The following is a 20435-nucleotide window of genomic DNA, read 5'->3' on the forward strand; positions in this document are numbered from 1 at the left end:
TTGTTGTTGGGGAAGAGAGGGGGGGTGAAGAGGCGGGATGCTTTCAAATGCAAGCCGGTGGTTTGTTTATGATGGACACGAGATGCGTCCGTGGACACGTGGACCCGAGGCCTTTGCGGTGAATGCCTGCGAAAGCCTTCGCTTCTTCTACTGTGGTGGGATCGGGGATCCGTCTCAGCATGTCGCGTGAATGGCTAGTGCCGGGTGCGACAATCCGAGCTCTGGGGAAGAGATGCCGATGGATGGCATGTGAAGACCCGCAGCCACAAATCCACCGCTCAACGTCATGCTCCACAGCCACCTTCCCCGGAGGCTGTTGAGGCTTCGCCAATCAGCAGCGGTCCCCCGCAGACGCTGGTGGGGCGACCATGGAGACGCGATGGGGGCAGAGCACTCGACATCGACGTCTTGGCGGTCCGCTCACCCTGATCGCGCCCCTTGGCCGAGCCCAAGAGCTTGGAGGCAGGTGCCCGTTCTTCAAGGAAAGATGCGCCCCAGCTGACCGGAGTCTGGACCCGAGCTCTCGCCAACTGGGCTCGCCAACCTGCGACCACCACGGTCTATGTACTGCGTAGGCGGCAGAAACGTTGGAATTCCATACGTGAAAAATGCACTGTTATTTAAAGATCAAACAGGGCGCAACGGGGTACCTGAGACATACAGCATCATGGATGGTTCCTTGAAATGGCGTTCAGGGCGGACAAATCTGATGCTCAGCTTACTGCGCAGTAAGATTGCTGGGCTACCTACTGCGTAGGTAACACCCATGACACCCATTCCCCCCCCCCCCCCCCCCCAAAAAAAAAAAAAAAAAAAAAAAGTCAAGACATCCGCTCTGGACAAAGCTTTCGATCCGAGATTCTCGAGAAACACGCATTGCCGTTCCTGCCTCTTACCCTGGCCCAGCGCCCCGAACAGAGGGCCAGCTTCCTGAACCAGTAACCAACGGCGCGGGGGTGCCCCCGTCACATCGCCGTGCAAAAGAGCCGCTTCGGCTCCGGGATCTCGGGGGCAGCAAGACGGCATTCTCCAACGCGTTGGCTCTCTCCCTCATTGGTGTCTGGGCCGAGTTTTTGGCCCCGGGCCCCATCGCAATCAATGCATCGCATCACTGTCGATTCACGGAAAAAAAGCCCTCAGTGGCTACAGGCAACGTCGCCCGTGTCCCTCATGTTCCCAGGCTGCTCTGGTCACTGTGCCGGGCGGTAACCCGGCCAATCATACCTCTCGCCCGGAGCCTGCAGCATCCCCTGCCGACTTGTTCGCATCAAGAGGACGGGTGAATGCTGTGCTGTGCTCTGGACCTGCCCAGACCGTCTCATGTCTGCCCGCTCTGCTGTCACCTCTGCAGATGCAGATGGGTCGGAGGGCGGAGGGTGAATGATGACGAGCCGCTCACCCCCCCCCCCCCCCCCATGTCGTCTGGAGGTGACAATTGCTCGCTCGCTCGGCAGACGTTGTCTGTTTGTTCATCCCATGAGGTGGTGCACGCATCGACACGACTGGGCGTCGGCCGCGTGGCCAGGCCTGGGGTCGCCGCATCGGCAGCGTGGTTGTCTGCGTGCGTGCGTCCGCCGCCTCCCCGGGGTTCCAACCGTGCGGGAGCGCTCAACGACTGGCACGCCTTCGGAAGAGAAGGGGATTCAACGAAAGCAGCATCGGGTTCCCGTCGGCTTGGGCAGCAGCACATCCCATGGACCCAAACCGGATTTCTTTTGTGCCACCAAGGTGTCCTCAGAGGTTAGGAATGGCCTAGCTAGATCCATGCCAGGGCTCCCGTGTGCCATTGGACGAGGTTGCTTGCGAGGTTTGTCGTGTGAGCACTGGGCGACAAATCGAATGTGTTGCCAGTACCCCACGGCAAAGTCCCAAGGCTGCAAACAAATGCGACTAACGTTGACAGGAAGCAGAGCATCTACAAGCGGAACGGGTCATGGAACCGCCTGTGCCTCCTGACGTGACGACATTGTTCGGCGCTCAAACCGCTGGCGCTGGCGTTGCTAGCCTGAGTGTCAAGTGCCAACGGCAGCGGGCATGAACCGCTCCGTGATCGCCAACCTCCTCGCGCTTCATCGATGAGGGGCTCCTGGGATTTGTAAAAACAATGCAACACCTCTCTTCTATGGCTAGCGGCTTGCTCGCCCTGGTTCGGCCATCCCGCACATGAAGGGTGTACAAGTAGTGTACGTGTAGGTGCCGGGCGCATTTCCATGCGGTGTGGGGACTTTGATGATGGGAGACAGATCGACCTCACCTGCTGCTGCGCGCTGAGAGAAACACCACCAGACGTTCCAGGCTCGACCTGCCCGTGCAGCAATGACTTTGGGGAAAAAAGGCCATACCAGGACACGATACAAAATATGTCACCATCCAACTTACCAAGCAGTGTAATGTACCTACACAGCAGTCTCTGGTGAAGAAAAAAAATGACCTTGAGATCGGCCAAGACAACCCGGAAGCCGCCCCCCTTTCTTCTTCGTTGAAGGTTGCATCCCCGGTTCTGGGCAGGAGCGTGGGAATGCGCTAATCCCTGCTGGGCCTTGCCTTCCCCAGTCCTCAACCAACCAACCCCGGCGCCGTCTTGTCCACTGAAGGCCCTGTGCCTTGAGCAATCCCAGTACCTGACCGACCCCAACACCCTTTTAGGTCAATCATCTCGCTTGTTCTCACGACCGCGCTCTTCTTCTCAGCCGCCGACAGCTTAAGGCCCTGTGTTTCTCATTCTTCGTCCTCTCCGTTGTCGGTTGCATCATCGGATTGCCCATCCTTCTATCGGCGCGGTTTCTGCCATTTGTTTGTTTCTTTTCATTTTTTTTTTATCCTGCCGATTTCTCCGCGGTCGGGCTTCTGCAGAGACAGGCACAGACACCAACACTGGGTCCGTCCAAGCTCTGGGTCTGCTCCCCCCGATCCCAGGTCCACCATCACCGTGCACGCCAATTTCCCGCGCACGCTGCCCCGACCGCTTGTTGCTTCGACAGCCCGACCCTATTCGTTTTGCGACCGAGTATCCCTTTTTCACCTCCCAACGTTCCGCGAACGGACTCTTGATACCATCACTCAACCAACCATCGATCCAGCCGGCCATTGAAAACGGCAATTTTCGCTTTTCTACATCCGTCGCAGGCCCAGGAGCAGCAGTTGGGGCTTCGCTGGACGCCTGGATCCATCGAGGTGGGTTCGATAGCTCGCACCCCAGGCTCACGTCCCCTGAGCGGCAGCGCGCGAGGGCGCAGCTTTGCACGGTGGCTGCGGCAGCTGCACATTGCGAACGAGAAGCTCGAGAGCGATATCGCGTCGCTTGCCGGGTCGTAATTGCTGGCCGTCCAGCCTCCGTGCTCACCGCGTCCTGTCGCGCATCGCACTCCACTAACCCCTGGCGCCTGCATCGCCAGCCGCACAAGCAACCAACAGCTCAGTCTAACGTCATCACAGCAGAGCTCACCCATCGCGACACCGTCGTAATACATCGCGCAAACGAACCGAAATGGCTCGCGGCGCGGAGGAAAGGCTGCAGGCAGCGGCCTCGAGTTCCAAGGAGAGGCTGCCGACGCTCGATGAGGGGTCGACAAAAAAGGGCCGGGGGCTTTTGCCAGTTCCGTCCAGGTCATCCTCTCAGAGGCAGACATCGCCGACCATGTCGGGATTGAGCGGCGCGACGGCCGGGAACCCACGCGACAGCGTTGACGGCCGGTCCAAGGAGTCTAGAGCCAGTATGTCACGATCGAACCGCACGGCGAACGCATCTAGTAACCGTACAGGCGCCGGAACAGGACCCACCGCGACACCAGGAAACTCGGAGCCGAACACGCCGGTGGTACCACCTCCCAGGAAGAAGAAGGGCGGGCTTCTCGCCCTCTTTGGATGCTGCGGCGTGCCGGAATCCGGACTGGACGGGGAGGCCCCGGTGCCGAACCACAAGCTCGAGAAGATCCCGGAGCGGCCAGCCACAGCGAGCCGTCCGACACCAACCCCTTCGGTGCAGGCATCCGGGAGCAAGACGCATCTCTCGGAGAAGGAACCCAGCCAGCAGACATCGCTGCTGCAAGGACCGCCCAAGAACGGCAAGAGGGTTTCCGCGACCAGCACTCAGGACCAGTCTACCGTCGGGGGGGAACGGGACAATGACTCCAAGCAGACAACGATCGTTGGCCCCGGCAACCCCGTCATCTCCGTGGAGCCGCCCAAGTCCGCAAAAGCGCCTGTCGAGCAGGACGAGGTTGTCCAAGGAACGGACCCCGAGGGCGATACCCCCATGCCAGATGTCGACACGCGACAGGACGAGAACATGGGGACCATCAATGCCCCCAGCCAACCCCTTCCCCATGCCCCCTCCCCGCCCCCGGTGCCGGTGCCGGCGACAGAGAACGAGAGCGGGAAGAGCAACAACGCCTTGGTCCACAGCGGCCCGTCCGCCTTTGCTCCCGAAGCACCCCGGCAACGCTTCCTCCTTCCTCCGCAGGCCCCTGAGCACAGGGGCCGCAAGTGCCTCGTCCTGGACCTGGACGAAACCCTGGTTCATAGCTCGTTCAAGGTGCGTACGCGATTATGGGCGGATCAAACCCTCCGTGTCTCGACATTGGCCGGTGCGTCGCTAACCTGCGTCCCCTCCTCCAGATTCTCCACCAGGCCGACTTCACAATACCCGTGGAGATCGAGGGTAACTATCACAACGTGTACGTTATCAAGCGACCGGGAGTGGACCAATTCATGAAGCGAGTCGGCGAGCTCTACGAAGTCGTCGTCTTCACCGCCTCGGTGTCCAAGGTACGTTTCTTGATGCACCATTCAGCCCGACGATATGGGGTCCGTTCTGACTTGGATCCGCTGCAGTATGGCGACCCGCTCCTCGACCAGCTGGACATCCACAAGGTGGTGCACCACCGGCTCTTCCGCGAGAGCTGCTACAACCACCAGGGCAACTACGTCAAGGATCTGTCGCAGGTCGGCCGCGATTTGAAGGACACCATCATCATTGACAACTCGCCCACGTCGTACATTTTCCACCCGCAACACGCGGTCCCAATTAGCAGCTGGTTCTCGGACGCACACGATAACGAGCTCCTCGACCTGATTCCCGTCCTTGAGGACCTGGCTGGCCCTAATGTCAGGGACGTTAGCCTGGTTCTGGACGTCGCTCTTTAACTTTTCTTTCCGGTTTGATGTTTTGGTTTCTCACATCCGATCCGGTCTTCATTCAGCCGGATTCGCCGCGTCAATCGTCGAACCGCCGGGGACACGAGACGGGTATATATCGACACCCGATTCCCCGGGGTGAAAACGGTCGCCTCCGTGCCATTGTCCGTCCTATAATCATGCGAGCAAGGTTTCGGTGCCTTGCTCGTGCCGCTCGTTGGATGGCACCTTGGCCGCGTCCAACGCTAAGATGCACCAGGGAAGGTGAGGAACGATCACATGAGAGGCCTGCTTTGGCGTCAGGGTCTCTCTTCGGGGCGGATGCAGCCACGCCTGCTGAGGACTTCTCGCAGTGTCCGGCGGCAGGAAGAGGCTGGAGGTAGGGCCGGGTTCAGTTTAAAATCGAAAGGAGATATTTCATCGCGGGATGCGTGTTTCTTGGGAGGAGTTTGGTATAATGTCCGGGCGACGGGTCTTTCTTTTCCATTTCCTTTTTTTCCCTTGTCTGTTCGCCCCTACTGGTTTTGTTTCCACCCTTCCCCTCACCCATCTATATCTCCACGCCGGGCTTGAAGCAGCGGTCGGATGGGCAGGCGGTGGTATGGGGACGGCAAAGGGTGGACCATCATCATTGTCAGATATCACTTCACTGTCTTGTCGATTCCCTCTTTCGTTTTTCTTTTTTTTTTCTTTTTCTTTCCCCTTTTTTTCTTCTCATGTATCAAACTCGGAGAGATCTTCTAAACCCCTACAAAAGGGCTTCTACTCCTTGCCCGCCCCTTGGCAGGTTGAGGTTCATACGCCCCTGAACCGTGAATCCATACCTAGTATTCCCCCCTCTTCCCTTTTTCCCCTACGATACCTCCTGATCACAATCTGCCATCGATCATGTATACCCCTTGGCGGGCTTCCCTTTATACTTTGTGTCTTTGTTTCCCTAGTTTACCCCATACCCCATCAGCACCTTGTCGTTGTGTTCGGTTACCGGGTTTTGATGTTTGTAGTTCATGTTTCTTTCCTGTTGCAATCTCGAGTCGTATGCTAGGCACCTAGTGGATGGAAAATACTCAAAAATACATGCTTGATACTGTAGCACCGCACCGTGTCTTCAACAGAGGGGGCATCTTAATTCAAGGATGCATACGAGGGCGGAAACACCGGTACCTCTTCCCCATACCCGCTCCCTGTTCCTTTGATGCTGCGAGGGCCGGTCCCTCGTGGTGTTGGTTGAGACTGGCTGCTGCTCAACTACGGGCTACTACTGTTTTGGAGAGCAATTCACATCGAAAACTTGCTTCTCGGCGTCTCTTGTGTGACAGCGAGTTCTCTCTGTCTTTGGCGTGGTCAAGCACAGACCTGAGTTCCCAGCATGACGAGCAGTAGACCTGAGATTCAACATCAAGGATGAGAGCATCGGGCAGGCATGTGCGTGGATGGCTGACCACGTCAGACATGTTCGGGTTCTAAGACCATGACATGCACCAGCATTGCTTGCCCCGTGTCGTCTCCTTCGCCACTTGTGGCATGCGTACTCGAGCAGCGTCCATGCTCTTGGCTTGGTTTCCTCTGAAGCTTTGCACGACGTCAGTCGGGTTGTAAACGTTCGGTTTCCTGTTCAAGATGCCACGCTCCCTTGGCCGCACGTGCTCCGGCCCCAGCTGGGAAGGCGGACCTGAAGCGGGCCGGACCCACCCAGGCCACCCCCGGGCGAATCAACGTTGCGACACCAACGCCTGATTCAATCAATCGCCGGGCCCGAGTTGAACAGGGGACAAAGCTGCTGTGGACTTCGTGGCCTCAAGTCGAGAGCACGGATCACCTGCCAACAATTAGGGGCGCGAAACCTCCAAGTCGCATCTTTGTCCACACATCATCAACCGCTCCCAACCCTATCACCGTCGACCACCACCCGACGACATCAGCCCGTTTCCGTTCCTTTCTTTTTTTTCTCCTTTTCTCTTCTTCAACGGGGAATTGCCTTGCCCTGAATTCTCACGACTTTCGACCTCGCCCAGCCGACGCGTTCTTCTCGATTCCCAGCCGTACTCCTTTCTAATACACAATGGTGAGTGACGACGAGCCAGCTCTCTCCCCCGGACACCGTCCACCTCCAATCGCTCCATTGAGCCATCTCTTGCATGGCGGGCTACCGTGTTGCTGGTGGTAGCGGTGGCGGCGGCAGCCGCAGCGGCAGCGGCGAGGGCAACGGCAGTGGAATCAACACGTTGCCAAGCTGTCCTGTCCAGCCCAGCGCTCCTTGAACAAGCATGCATGCCCAAAGACAGCCCATCGATCCCTTCGAGAGAGGGAAGCCAAGACGAGCTTTCCGCTGACCGAGGCAAACCCCCCTCCCCTCAAACCAGTCCTCTCCCCGCGCCGAGTCCCCCAAGCCCGCCAGCGGCAGCGCCTCCGCCACGGGCGCCTCGCCGGCCCCCCTCCGCCCTTCCTCCCCGCCTCCGCCGGGAGGCCCGCGCACCGCCATCCGCCGCCGCGCCGCCCAGGATCAGAAGGAGAAGATCGCCAATGCCCGGCCCAACAGCACGCGCGCGGCGGGCGCCGGCGGCTCGAGCAGCACCATGCTCCGCCTCTACACGGACGAGTCGCCCGGCCTGAAGGTGGACCCGGTGGTGGTGTTGGTGCTGGCGTTGGTGTTCATCTTTAGCGTCGTGGCTCTGCATAGTAAGTGCTTCCTTTTGCTTTTCAACTTTTGGAGGAGGGGGAGGAGAGAGTTGAGTTGTAAGGGATGACAAGATGCTGACGATGTGATCCGCACGCAGTCATTGCCAAGATCACGCGCAAGTTCTCGAGCTAAATGGCCCACGGCGACCGTGGGAGAAGACGAAATTGAGACACAAGGCGGGGGAGTCGCTGGCGTATCGGTTGCCGCAATGGTCTGCCTGGGAAGATCGCGCGCGTGCTGGAGAAAGGAGGTTGGATACATGGACGCGGACGAAGTGGCACGCCGTGGCTGCGGTATAAGACCGTACCCAGGTGCCCCTTCGTCACCATGAAGAAGAGGGGGAGAGAGAGGGAGAAGCGCTAGATATATATGTAGTTGGGGGGGTTGATACCTGGGGATGGCGATATGGATGGGTGAGAGGGGTGGGCGGTACGACAAAAACCATAACGACAAGATCTTGCTGCTCGGCGGGATTCTGGCTCAATTGTTGTACGATATACGTGTTAATGGGTCCGGGGTTGCGAATTGGAGGCAAATCTTTACCAAAAAGACATGGATAGAGACGTCGGTGCAACGCTTTCTCCTTTTTCTTGCTCTGTGTTCCCTCCAGTGGTGATGTGTACGCCGGATGTCATCGGTGGACGTTGTCTGAAGGCTGACGTTCGCGGCGATGACTGGCGCTAGAGTCCCATCCACGCATCGCATCGAGTCGAGTCGTTTTTGTACGATTTCACAAGGATCACCACCACCCTGGAGCCTGGGAAATAGTTAAGTGAGCCGCCAAGACCAAATTTGACCTTCCTGAGGGGTCAGAGTCCCCTCTGTATACCGGTACGCATTGTCAAGTGCTCATGATCATGGCCAGTTGGGTCAACCGTTTCAACAACGCCTCCCCCCCCCCCCCTCCTTTTTTTTTTTTTTCTTTTTTTGGAGATATAGGACAGGTGTGTCCTGAGACATTCCAGCTCCTCATCATGTCTGAGAGAAGAACGGACTTCCTCCAAGGAGCTGAACTGAGCCGTACAGTATCTGTAACCTATCCGTGACGGATCCAAATCGAAGGCTACTCTCCCGGCATCGTTCAGCTGGGAGAGTTCTCGGGATGAACCGGCACATGACCGTGCCGCCTTCCGGCTTGTCTGTTGCCCAGAGCCGTGGGTTTTGGCATGGTTTCATTCTCTCTGCCCACGTCCTCGGCTGATGGAGGCGCGTGACAGCATCGCCGGAAACCCAGAAGCTCAACTGTCTCTGGTGAAGCCCTAGAGGTGGAGAAGATGCTGATGTTTATAGCCCTGCTTCCAACACACGCAGGAGGTGGTAGCCTTACCATGTCCAGGTAGCAAGGTAAAATAGCTTAATCCTTCCGAGCGTTCAAAGCTTGCGGAGTCATGTGGTAAATGGCAAGTAAGCCTTTCGAAGGATGATCTTGACCCAACCCAAGATGGGTGTGCTACTACTACGCAGTCCCGGGTACAGTCCAATGACCTTCAACAAATAGATGTCACAGCTGGATGCAAAAAACACACTACCGGGCCTTTTCTCGGCCTATCGCGCGACAAGGGATGTTGGTTGGTGGCGAGTGCAATCCTGGGGGCACTCGAGGGCATTTTATCCGGTATATCAGCTGCATCTGGTGATTTGGCTTGAACTGATTTTGTTGAGTAACGTTTGAACGCGATTTTCCATGGTCAGAAAAAGTACCACGGAGATTTAGGGTCGTGCTGTACAAACGCTTGCTGAGAACTGCCCTACCTTGCCGGCGGGGGCGTGAGGGGGCACAGCGAGACCGACAGAGATATCAGAATAGCAAAGCTGCGGGAGGGTCGTTTGCATGCTACAAGACGACGTAAAGATTAGGTCAAGGCCCAGGGGGTGCTTGTCACTTAGTAACGGACGCCAGTCCTTAGAGGGAAGCTGATACGTTCTCCGCGGGCATGTGTCGGTGCTAATTGCCGCTTCAGGTGTCTCGTCGACGAGGTCGACGCGACAGCCCGTGGCCGCGATTGGGCAGCAGGAGGGGAACCACCACGTGATTATGCGAACAAGACGATGCGTTACATAACCCGTGGGTGCTAGGTACCTGCTGGATGATGTCGTCCGCCTATGTGTGGGAGGCATGCTTTTTTTTTTCGAGCACATGGGGGGCCGATCTCTTGAGCGGGCGTGGGCTGTACCAACGCTTTGGCCCGGCATGCATTCCCATCGGGGAACACCGGCCCTGCGTCGCGGTGCAGAAACTGTTGGTTCCGGCTCAAGTACGACCCCCAACTTGGGTGCTGTTGGGCGTGGAAAGCATATCTCTCGTATAGTTACTTTGTTCGCAGCATGCTTGCTCAGGAGCCTTCCACCATGGCCCGGCAGATCAGACATCGTCAAGCAAACAATGTTGGCGCACCGAATCGTCCAGCTCAACAGAACCTGGTCGTCTATCCGGGGCGCCCTAGCGGGGAAACCCAAGCTCCGGGCAACCTACATACCCCACAAATCCGGACTCGTGGACTTCCTTCCCGCCAGCAAGGTGGCATCCGCCGGCCGAAAGTGCCTGGGTACGACGAATGACAGGCTCCGAACCACCCAGCTGCTGGTGAGTCCATCTCCTTGGTGCGGGCGCTTGGATGCGGGATCCCCAATGTGCTGCAACCCCCACCGGCCGTCCGTTGCAACCTCGAGCTCGTGGAAAAAGGCCAGTCCATCCCCAAAGTTGAAGCCTGTGGCTTTCGCGGACAGGCCGCCACAAAGCTTGACGGGCCGAAGCAGTCGTGTGCCTCGGGCTCCGTGGTTCGTGTTCAAGCGCATGGTTTCCATCAGGTGGTGCTCACGAACCATCGTCATGGCCAAGCTTAGGTGCCGGGTTAAAACCGGGGAGACTATGGCGAGAGCGTCGACGCTGTGCGACAGGCCACCCGTCCAGTTGGGCCGGCGACATCCAAAGTCCTGCATTTGCCCCATCTTTCAAGTGGGGAGATGCGAAAAAAAAGCATTCGACTGCGGCAGTTTCTTTTGGCCGTGTAGGATCTGTACCGTACCTCGACGGCCCGGAGCTGCTGTTTGCTGCTGTTTCCAGGTGACTGACTGCTCGCTCTCCTCCTCCCCTTGGGCGTCCACCTGGAACGGAAGTCCTATAGTACAGAAACCTGCCTGCACACCCTCTTGACGAAGATGTCCTTCCACACCTCCTGATTTCTGAAGCTGACATACCCAGTACCAACGAGACCATGGCCGTGGCAAAGGGAACGGAACGGCTCGAGATCGTGTCAACTGACCCGGCGGAAAGGAGGAGCCTGAATGCGAGAGCGTTGGACCTAACCCAGGTTTGAACTGGAAACGTTGAATTCGCGGTGGGGTCTCTGCTCCTCAGCCCCACAGCCCCGCCGGGAACTCTTCTGGAAACGAGCCGACTTTCCAATTGGGTGACGGGGGCCGGTCCTCCTTGGCAATGGCGGCCGAGCAAGGATGTCAAAAGGGCAGGATAGGAACCGACCCTGGCTTTCCCGCAGCGGGCTCAACCTGCAGCCAGCCAGACCACGGTGGGCGGCGGCCTTGTCCAGGGTGCGGTCAACCGTGTGTGTGCGTGCGTTCGTGCGTTCGTGCGTTCGTGCGTGCGTGCGTGTGTGTGTGCATCCCATCGTTTGCTTCCAACGTCCATCCGCGGCTTCTCGCTTGCGCACTCTGCTGTCCCTTCGCCGCAGCGGTCCTGTCGGTAATGCAGGCCTTGACGCCAGACAAGCCCTGACCCGATCCTCGTCCTCTGCGCCTTGTTCTTTTCTCTGTTGCCCAAAAACAGATTGACAGCCAGGCATACCGGGATTGGCCCTTGTTCGACAACGGGCTTCGTACTGCGTGTTTTCTTTCGCAACCCCCTTGTCCGGAACAACACAACGCCAACGACGACACATCAAGACGGCCGGCCGGCCCGCACATCTCGCTCCCCCCGACGGCATCTCGCATCTTTTGGATCGTCTTCCACCATTATGCGCGCACCCCGTTCTTTCGAGTCCGCGTAATCAATCCCAGGTACCGGAGCCGCCCCTCGTGCCACGTTCGGTGGCGTCCTCCTCGAGCCCTCGCCCGGATGGTCGCCGCGGCGGTGCTCGACCTCGACCCGTTGTGGACCTCCTCTTCGAACCCTGTCTCGCATCGTCGGCGAGATCGGATCAACGACCGCCGCCCCCATCTGCCCCGTGACACGCCGAGCGCCAGGTCTCCTCGGCGCTCGCCATGTCGGGCTTTTTACAAAAGCTCAAAGGGGCCGGATCTGTAAGTCGGCCCTCCGGTGCCCGTGTGTTGCGGGACACCGGCACCGCGACACCACCCATGCGGCGCACCGCGTCACCGTTGCGTCCTCCTCCAATTCCATCGCCTCCTGTCGACGCGGAACACCCGACGAGACTAATCGATTCGTTGCCAGGGTGCCGCCAAAACCGATGGCACTGTGCCCGCGAAAAGCAAGAAAGACGAGCCGCCAAGCGAGTTGACGCCGGTCGAGAAGCTGTTATACAATGCGGGCCCCATCAGGGAAGATGGCAGCGACAAGTTCTTCGGATTAGAGAACGTAAGATCACCAAAAGAGACAAAACAAAACACAATGCCTTGCGTAGGCAAGCACGGTGCTAACCACGATCCTGATGATAGTTTGGAAATACATGGTACGTGACACCGAGACGCATATACGCGGACAAACAAAAAACAACAACAAGAACAACAACAACAACAACAACAACAGGAGACGGATGCCGGTTGCTAATCACACCACTGCAGCTATTGCAATTCGATTGTCCAGGCGTTATATCATTCCAATTACTTTCGAGAAAACGTCGTCAAATATCCCCCACCACCACGCGGAGTCGCAGCAAACGGGCCCGAGAGGAAAGTCAACGTTACGGTACGGCCTCCACAGCTCCCCAACGGAAATGCTTCGCCGAACAAGTCGCGCCAGAGCGCGAGCGGGGGGCAGTTGGGTCCCTCCATGACGGCGGTGCGACCCGAGGACAAGCCAGGCACGCCGGAATACAAGAAGAAGCAGGCTATGATAAAGGGCCCCGTGCTAGAGTTGTCGCAGGAGAGCGCTGGTCCATACGGCATGGAGGAATGCACCTTCACGGGCCTCCGAGACATCTTCACCACGCTCATCGAGAGCCAGTCCAGGACCGGCGTGCTTAGCCCACAGAGGTTTCTCGACATATTTAAGCGCAACAACGAATCGTTCCGCAACTCGATGCACCAGGATGCCCACGAGTTTTACAATATCGTGCTCAACGATGTGATCGCCAACATAGAGACAAACACGAAACGGATAGAGGAGCTGGCGGAAAAGAGCCCCAACGGAGCGACATCCCAGGCGACAAGCTCGGCGCCATCCAAGACGGATGTCGTTTACGGTGTACCGGGGACCGGCTGGGTGCACGACATCTTCGAGGGCGTCTTGACCTCGGAAACCCGGTGCCTGACTTGCGAGACAGCATCGAAACGCGACGAGACCTTCCTGGACCTGTCCATCGACCTAGAAGAGCATTCGTCGGTTACGTCATGTTTGCAGAGCTTCTCGGCCGAGGAAATGCTGTGCGAGAAGAACAAGTTCCACTGCGACCACTGCGGTGGCTTGCAAGAGGCGGAAAAGCGCATGAAGCTCAAGAAGCTGCCCAAGATTCTGGCCTTGCACCTGAAGCGGTTCAAGTACACGGAGGATTACAGCCGCCTGCAAAAACTCTTCCACCGCGTCGTCTACCCCTACCACCTCCGCCTGTTCAACACCACCGATGACGCCGAGGATCCCGACCGAATGTACGAGCTGTATGCCGTGGTTGTGCACATCGGAGGGAACGCGTACCACGGACATTACGTCGCCGTCATCAAGACCAAGGATCGTGGGTGGCTGCTTTTCGACGACGAGATGGTGGAGCCCGTGGACAAGACCTTTGTCCAGAACTTCTTTGGGGACAAGCCCGGAATGGCGTGTGCCTACGTGCTGTTCTACCAGGAGACGACGTTCGAGAAGGTTCGGGAGGAGCTCGAAAACGAGGGCGTGGACGAGTTTCAGATCGCCGACGAGACAACAGCGCCTGCGACGACGTCAGAGCCGGTGAACGGGATCACCACACCATTATCCAGGCTCAACACCCAACCACTGCCTCCAGTCGATGAGAACGAAGCGCTCGTGGCGCTTGATCACACGAAATCGGCCCCGGTCGACGGGGACGCTGCCGTCTTAAACGGCAAACCGACCAAGCCAGACGCTGCTCCCAATGGCCACGCACCCTCTACGCCCACGGCCTTGACAGAAGCGGACCGAGCTGCCCAGTCGCCGACCAAAACCAAGGCAGAGCTCGCCAAGGAAAAGAAGGAGCTCAAGGCTCGTGAAAAGGCAGAGGAGAAGGCCCGAAAGGCCGCCGAGAAGGAGCAGGCGCGGCTCGCGGCGAAGGAGCGCCAGGAGTCTCTACAGCGGGCGCGCGACGCCGTGCGGCTGGAGCGGGAACAAATGCAGCAGGCCATTGAAGAGAGCAAGAAGACGGCGGCCGAAGAGGAGAAGCGGAACAAGAGGGAGCTTGCAGCAGCCACGGACACGGCGACGTCATCCGAGGCGGGGGTCGGCGATGAGCATGCTCCTCGGAACGGCTTCTTGGGCCTTGCTGGCCGATCAAAAACCGTTTCGCGCAAGACGATGACCCGCAAGAGCTTCGCCTTCTTGCACCTCGGCGGCAATAGAGAGGAGGAAAAGGACAAAGGAAAGGACAAAGCTGCCGTCGAGTCGACGGGCGAGAAGACGGACCTTAGCGAGATGAGCGATGACAAGGCGGATGGCGACGCAACCCCCGCCGCAGAAACTGGAGCTCCCACCACGCCCCAGAAGCAGCAGCCGAACGGGAACAGCAAACACGGCCACCACCTGTTGCCGTTCTTGTCGAGCGTGCAACGGTCCGATACCGCACCGGGCGCCCTTCAACAACATGACAAGGAGAAAGACAAGGACAAAGACAAACCGGCGCTCAAGGAACGCTTCACCTTCGGCCGCGGCCTGGTGCGGAAAAAGAGCAGCAAGTTCTTGAAGACCAGCCCTACGACTCCGACGACGACGCAGTCCTAGGCGGGCGCGGCGAGAAGGTGTTTGTTCTGCTCTGCTGAGGGCGACGAGGGTTGGGGCCCTCTGGAATCGTATGGCGATGGAGACCAGGGGATGCCTCCTCCTCCTCCTCATCATCATCCTCCTTCGCGAAGGAAGTAGGTTGGGTGAGCTCGAGCTCGGTTGTACGCGAGCAAGAGGTAATATTGCTGTTCTACACAAAGGCGTCTGTGTCAGAGCCAGCTAGGGGTCTCCTCGGGCGTTTTGTGCTTCTTGCTTATGCGGTTTGGATACCCATACACATACAGTTGCTGGTTCCGGGGTTGGGTGGTAGTCTCTGTCCGATGGGCGTCGCTCCGGTTCTGTTTTGAGCCACTGCTCGTCGTTTTGTAACCTTCTCCCTCCCTTGTCCTGGGTTGCTCCGTTTCGCACGCTGTGATTTTTCTTGTCACAAACATGGTGGTGACTCATTATAGAATAGAAATGTCTCTTCGGGATGACAAAGACAAGGCGACGACGTTCGATGCGGAAACGTCTCGGGATTGCCTGGAGGGTTGTTGGCTGTACAAAGCCGTATCAGGGCTAGTTGAAAGAAGTCTTCAGGGAGTAGTAGTACATAGCACACACGGAGGCATACGTATCTTGTTAGTCATTCATGTCCCTGCACTGGTGGATGTTTGAAAGAGAAGCAGATCCTCTCTATCAGCTACATTTGACCCGGGAATTACAACACGCCATAACCGCTCCCCTCAAAGCCAATCCTGCCATACACGGCCGGCTAGACGAAAAAAGTCAAAGACAAAGATCGTTGTTACATTCATTATGCCACCAACAAGAATGCGAGCGGAGGCGTCATGAAAGACCGGACCTTGCAGCCGCGTCAATCAGTTTATGTGTCCTCTGCACTGCCCTCCTCCTTCCCCCCCCTCCCCTTCCATCCCAGCTCGCTTAACCGAGGATCAGCTCGTAGACTATGATCAGGGTGTTGATTATGATTAGAGGTACTATTTGTCGGGACAGAAAAACGCGGTCAGCCAACTGTCGGTCGAAAGAAACGCACAATCAGGCAGGGGGAGGGATGCCGGTGTGCCGTGGTGCGGAAACACACTCATGAGGCATTGTTCCCCCTCTGCTTTCGGCGGTATCCATCCATCTCTGGAGAGCGAAGAGGAGGGGATGCGCATCTCGACTCACCCCTCATGACGGTCCGTACGCTGGCGATCAGCTGTACGACTCTGTACTTGACGCTGCTGTCGAGGTCTTGGCCGAAGCCACGCTGGTATGTCGTTGGGGAGAGGCCGACTGCGGGGACGCGACACGGCGCGGCGGTCCGTCAGCATTCGATCGGCTCTCGGTCGGGTCAGGCCCGGGCCCCGTTGTGTGCGCGGGCCGAGGGCCATGCATGAAACGGCCTGCCGAAGGGCTGTAGGGGCGAGGAGCAGGGGGAAAAGACATACCGCGCGCCAGGAAGCGGTCTTCGGAGGGGATGCAGATGGCATTCAGGAGGAGGACGGTAACTGTGCGGCAAGGGATGGGGCGGTTAGTCGGGACGTTTTGGCGGCCCGGGGTCGCTGGGGACGGAGGGCATTACTGTAGAGGAGTTTCCCGAGGATGGACATGGCGACGGGGCGGCTCGGTTGGCGGGGCTATATGACGTTGTTCGCAAGGAGAGGGAGCGGGTGTCAAAAGGAGAGTGCCCGAGCTGGCTTGTCTTGTTTACGTGCGCTGTCTCCCTCGGTTTTTTTTTCCGGTTGTCTGGTAGACCGTGTTGCGTTTGTTTGGTCGCTATGTTAGGGAAAGGCACGCCGTGAATCGACTCGTCTTCGAGGTCGCCGCCGTGTCGTCGCTGTTGTTGTCGCTATCATGGAACCATGGTACACTACGCCAATGCCAAGTCGTCGTTCGAAGGTGATGTTGAAAGCTGGCAGGCAAGCTGCGCCGTCATAGGACGCTAATCCCAAGGTGGAAGGCGGTGTGCACGACCCGCCATTGAGGCTCTGGCCAAGAGGATTGCCACAGAGCACAGGGGTTTACTGTGTAGTTACTGCGTATGGACTGCGTACTGTGTGGTGTCCACATCGACGTAGCGTACAACGCCCCGACCTTCTCTGAGAGATCGCATTCACCAGCCCGGCTTCTCTGCTCAAACTTTCGAATTGTTCTCGAGGCGATCGAAGGATGTTGACACGAGGCTGTTATATCTGCTGTAATGGATCCGCCAAATTGTTGGTTGCAGGGAGATCTGGAAAAAGCCTTGAGTTTCTCCAGAATCTTTCACGTTCTCCTAAGAAAACAGTAGAACATTGGGCCATGGAGTGTTTAATTCGATTCCTCTTCGTCATGAAGCCTCCAGGAAGTCCCCATCACCAAGTGGTTGATGGCGCCAGCTCCCCTGCCTCTCACCCCCCCTCCCCCCACATGAAATAGCAGACGGCAGACGGGACCGTAGGTCAAGTGTCAACCAGGGAGAGAGAACCTGGACAGGGCAGTCAGTCAGTCTGCTACGTGCCTGGGGGGGAGCTGGGAAGCGGCCATGGAGATCCTGAGGGATCCCGAGGAGCCAGCATGGCCACCGTTTTGGCCAGCGGCTGGCAGGGACGCTAGCGCTGGTGGTCCTCACCGTCGGTCTAGGTCAGGTGAGCATCAAACTCGGACATGCCAAATGTGGTGGGGAAGGCTGATGCGGGCATCCCACAAGCTCGTCCCCATTCTTCTCCATTCCTCTCCCAATTACCCGGCAGCCCGGTCCTGGTTGGTGCGGGTCTTCAACAGGCTAAATTCTAGGCACGGCCGGATACCGGGTCAAGTCAACATCTCAAACTCGTGGGCTGCAGAAACGTGATGGTCACGTTCGGAGCCGTTCCCTATATTCCACGACACACATCTCGGCCGCCTTTGGCCGGCAGCCGGCTCGGGATGGATGGATGGATGGCAAGCACACTTTGGACCGGATCGGGGACATTTGAGCGCTTTTCCCTCGTACATTGTCAGCACTTGGCATGTGAACAGCGGCTAGTTCGAGTGTCATGATCTGCTATAGTGGCCATGGACACACAAGTCCCCCAAGTCCACCAAGCCACCCGGGGAGGCCAGACACACAGCGCACCTGGTCCCTGGCTCCTCTAGCTACGCAGTAGTCAAGCCTACCCGTTTCAGCCGCGAATGGGAAACTCCAAGGATCGGCCCCTAAGGGGGGGAGTTCCACAGACAGGGAGACAATGCTGTCTATTTTTTGTTTGAGGGACCCACGCCGGCTGGCAGGCTGAGCCGGCGAAAAGCCACTCTGCAAGGCCATCGCGAGCCTCGATCTGCAGCAGAACCGCCGACATGGCTGCTTTGCATGCCGCCTATCCACGGCACCTCAGGCGACATGGAGAGCGAGGGCGGTTGCGAGCTTGGCGGGTTGCCGGCTCCGAGACTGGCCTCTCGCGTTCATTCAGCCTTGAGATCCCGCGCCGTATGACGATGGTGCGGGTCTGATGTGGAGGAGATGAGGGGGAGAGGGAGAAGGGAGAGGGAGAGGAGAGGGGGGTCACGCCTGGGTTGCTCGAGATACCCGCCGCACACGGAACGGCCAAGACCCTGTTCGTCCGGCATTCCATCGAGATGAGGCCGACGCGCGACTCGCACAGAGCGGCACCATCATGCTGCTGTGTCCCGGTGCCCACTCTTCCCCTCCGTCACCCGGGAGCAGAGTGGAGGGGGGAGGGGGGGGTAGGGTGCTATAAAGTAACCGCCGCGACCCCTCGACCTCCACGGCATCTGCCCGGTTGATCTCTTCTCGACTCACATACCACCTTCGCCTCTCGTCCTCAAGCCTCTTGTGAGTAGCTAGCCCCGGCGACCTTCTGACCCGTGTCTTTGCTTGCTCCCATCGTCCGATCGCTGACCCGGGTCGGCCCACAGACTCGTCTCCGCACGTAACAGGCAAACCCAAATTCGCAGCAATGGCTCCCGTCATCAAGCTCAACAGCGGCTATGACATGCCCCAGGTGGGCTTCGGCCTCTGGAAGGTCGACAATGCGGTTGCCGCCGATGTCGTCTACAACGCCATCAAGGCCGGCTACCGCCTGTTCGATGGCGCCTGCGGTAAGTCGCCGTTCTTCCTCAGCTCTCGTCGTCACATCCCACCGGGTCGCACGTCATTGGCCAGCTCCGAGAGCTGTGCTATGACACCCATGGTGTACAAATGCTTTGCAGGTGGTAGTGGGGGGAGGGGAGGGGGGACGGGGGACGGGAGGAGAGGAGGGGCAGAGAGGGTGAGGGGTTGTCGTGGGAACAACAATAACCCCGCCTGTTCCTCTGCCGATCTCCACCTGTAACCTCTTCGGCCGCATTGCAGAGGTCCAATTCTGCCGGACCCCCCCTGTCAGACCGGCGAGCTCACAACCATCGCTTGTACCCTCCCTCCGTGCTTGCTTGCTTGCTTGCTTGCTTGCTTGCATGCATGCATGCATGTATGCACCCAGGGACCCGGGACTAACGATTGGGGGGGGGGGGGGAGGAGGGCGGTTCACGTGGGGCGACCCGGACAAACACATCTTGGGAATCAAGCGGCGTTGCATCTAGGAAGGGCAATGGCTGACAATAGCAAACCACAGACTACGGCAATGAGGTCGAGTGCGGCAAGGGTGTTGCCCGTGCCATCGCCGAGGGCATCGTGAAGCGCGAGGAGCTCTTCATCGTGTCCAAGCTCTGGAACACCTTCCACGACGGCGACAAGGTCGAGCCCATCGTCCGCAAGCAGCTCGCCGACTGGGGCATTGACTACTTCGACCTCTACCTCATCCACTTCCCCGTCGCCCTCGAGTATGTCGACCCCTCGGTCCGCTACCCTCCCGGCTGGCACTACCAGGGCGATGAGATCCGCCCCGGCAAGGCCACCATCCAGGAGACCTGGACCGCCATGGAGTCCCTCGTCGACAAGGGCCTCTCCCGGAGCATCGGCGTCTCCAACTTCCAGGCCCAGCTGATCTACGACCTCCTGCGCTACGCCCGGATCCGCCCGGCCACCCTCCAGATCGAGCACCACCCCTACCTCGTCCAGCAGGAGCTCCTCAACCTGGCCAAGCGCGAGGGCATCGCCGTCACGGCCTACAGCTCCTTCGGCCCGGCCAGCTTCCTCGAGTTCAACATGAAGCACGCCGTCGCCCTGACGCCGCTCATCGAGAACGACACCATCAAGGCCATCGCCAACAAGCACGGCCGCACGCCCTCGCAGGTCCTGCTCCGCTGGGCCACGCAGCGCGGCCTCGCCATCATCCCCAAGACCACCCGCACCGAGCTCATGGTCTCCAACCTGCAGAGCGTCGACTTCGACCTCACCGAGGAGGACATTGCCACCATCACCGCCTTCGACCGCAACCTCCGCTTCAACCAGCCCTCCAACGTAAGTCTTGCCTCCTCGTCCGAGACGCTTGGCGTTGCCTTTTCCACCCATGCTAACCGTGGACCAGTACTTCCCCACCGACCTTCTCTGGATCTTCGGTTAAGCGGCTCCCTTTGTGGGCGTCAAAAGACCATGCGGCGGGCGGGCGCAACCCCGCCCTGGTCCGTCTCTGC

At 58.6% G+C, this 20435-nt stretch overlaps 5 protein-coding genes across 5 annotated transcripts; 4 read left to right on the forward strand and 1 right to left on the reverse strand.

Moving 5' to 3' along the window:
* Positions 1 to 3487: 3487 nt before the first annotated feature.
* On the forward strand, positions 3488 to 5145 carry VTJ83DRAFT_305 (uncharacterized protein; the record flags this gene model as incomplete). Its single annotated transcript, XM_071009388.1, has 4 exons — positions 3488 to 3713; positions 3762 to 4534; positions 4618 to 4767; positions 4834 to 5145. The coding sequence occupies 4 exons, from the start codon at positions 3488 to 3490 to the stop codon at positions 5143 to 5145; spliced, it is 1461 nt and encodes a 486-aa protein (XP_070869658.1).
* Positions 5146 to 7198: 2053 nt separating this feature from the next.
* On the forward strand, positions 7199 to 7948 carry VTJ83DRAFT_306 (uncharacterized protein; the record flags this gene model as incomplete). The annotated part of the gene is made up of 3 exons (XM_071009399.1): positions 7199 to 7201; positions 7500 to 7815; positions 7914 to 7948. The coding sequence occupies 3 exons, from the start codon at positions 7199 to 7201 to the stop codon at positions 7946 to 7948; spliced, it is 354 nt and encodes a 117-aa protein (XP_070869659.1).
* A 4086-nt stretch (positions 7949 to 12034) lies between these two features.
* VTJ83DRAFT_307 (uncharacterized protein) lies at positions 12035 to 14897 on the forward strand (the record flags this gene model as incomplete). Its single annotated transcript, XM_071009410.1, has 4 exons — positions 12035 to 12073; positions 12225 to 12368; positions 12449 to 12462; positions 12575 to 14897. 4 exons carry the CDS (start codon positions 12035 to 12037, stop codon positions 14895 to 14897), a joined length of 2520 nt encoding a protein of 839 aa, XP_070869660.1.
* A 924-nt stretch (positions 14898 to 15821) lies between these two features.
* VTJ83DRAFT_308 (uncharacterized protein) lies at positions 15822 to 16492 on the reverse strand (the record flags this gene model as incomplete). Its single annotated transcript, XM_071009421.1, has 4 exons — positions 15822 to 15877; positions 16068 to 16175; positions 16331 to 16390; positions 16465 to 16492. 4 exons carry the CDS (start codon positions 16490 to 16492, stop codon positions 15822 to 15824), a joined length of 252 nt encoding a protein of 83 aa, XP_070869661.1.
* A 2328-nt stretch (positions 16493 to 18820) lies between these two features.
* Positions 18821 to 20365, forward strand: VTJ83DRAFT_309 (uncharacterized protein; the record flags this gene model as incomplete). Its single annotated transcript, XM_071009432.1, has 3 exons — positions 18821 to 18962; positions 19475 to 20262; positions 20330 to 20365. The coding sequence occupies 3 exons, from the start codon at positions 18821 to 18823 to the stop codon at positions 20363 to 20365; spliced, it is 966 nt and encodes a 321-aa protein (XP_070869662.1).
* Between the last annotated feature and the right edge of the window lie 70 nt (positions 20366 to 20435).

This window comes from Remersonia thermophila, chromosome 1, assembly GCF_042764415.1.
Source record: "Remersonia thermophila strain ATCC 22073 chromosome 1, whole genome shotgun sequence".
In the NCBI taxonomy this organism is placed as follows: Eukaryota; Fungi; Ascomycota; class Sordariomycetes; order Sordariales; family Chaetomiaceae; genus Remersonia; species Remersonia thermophila.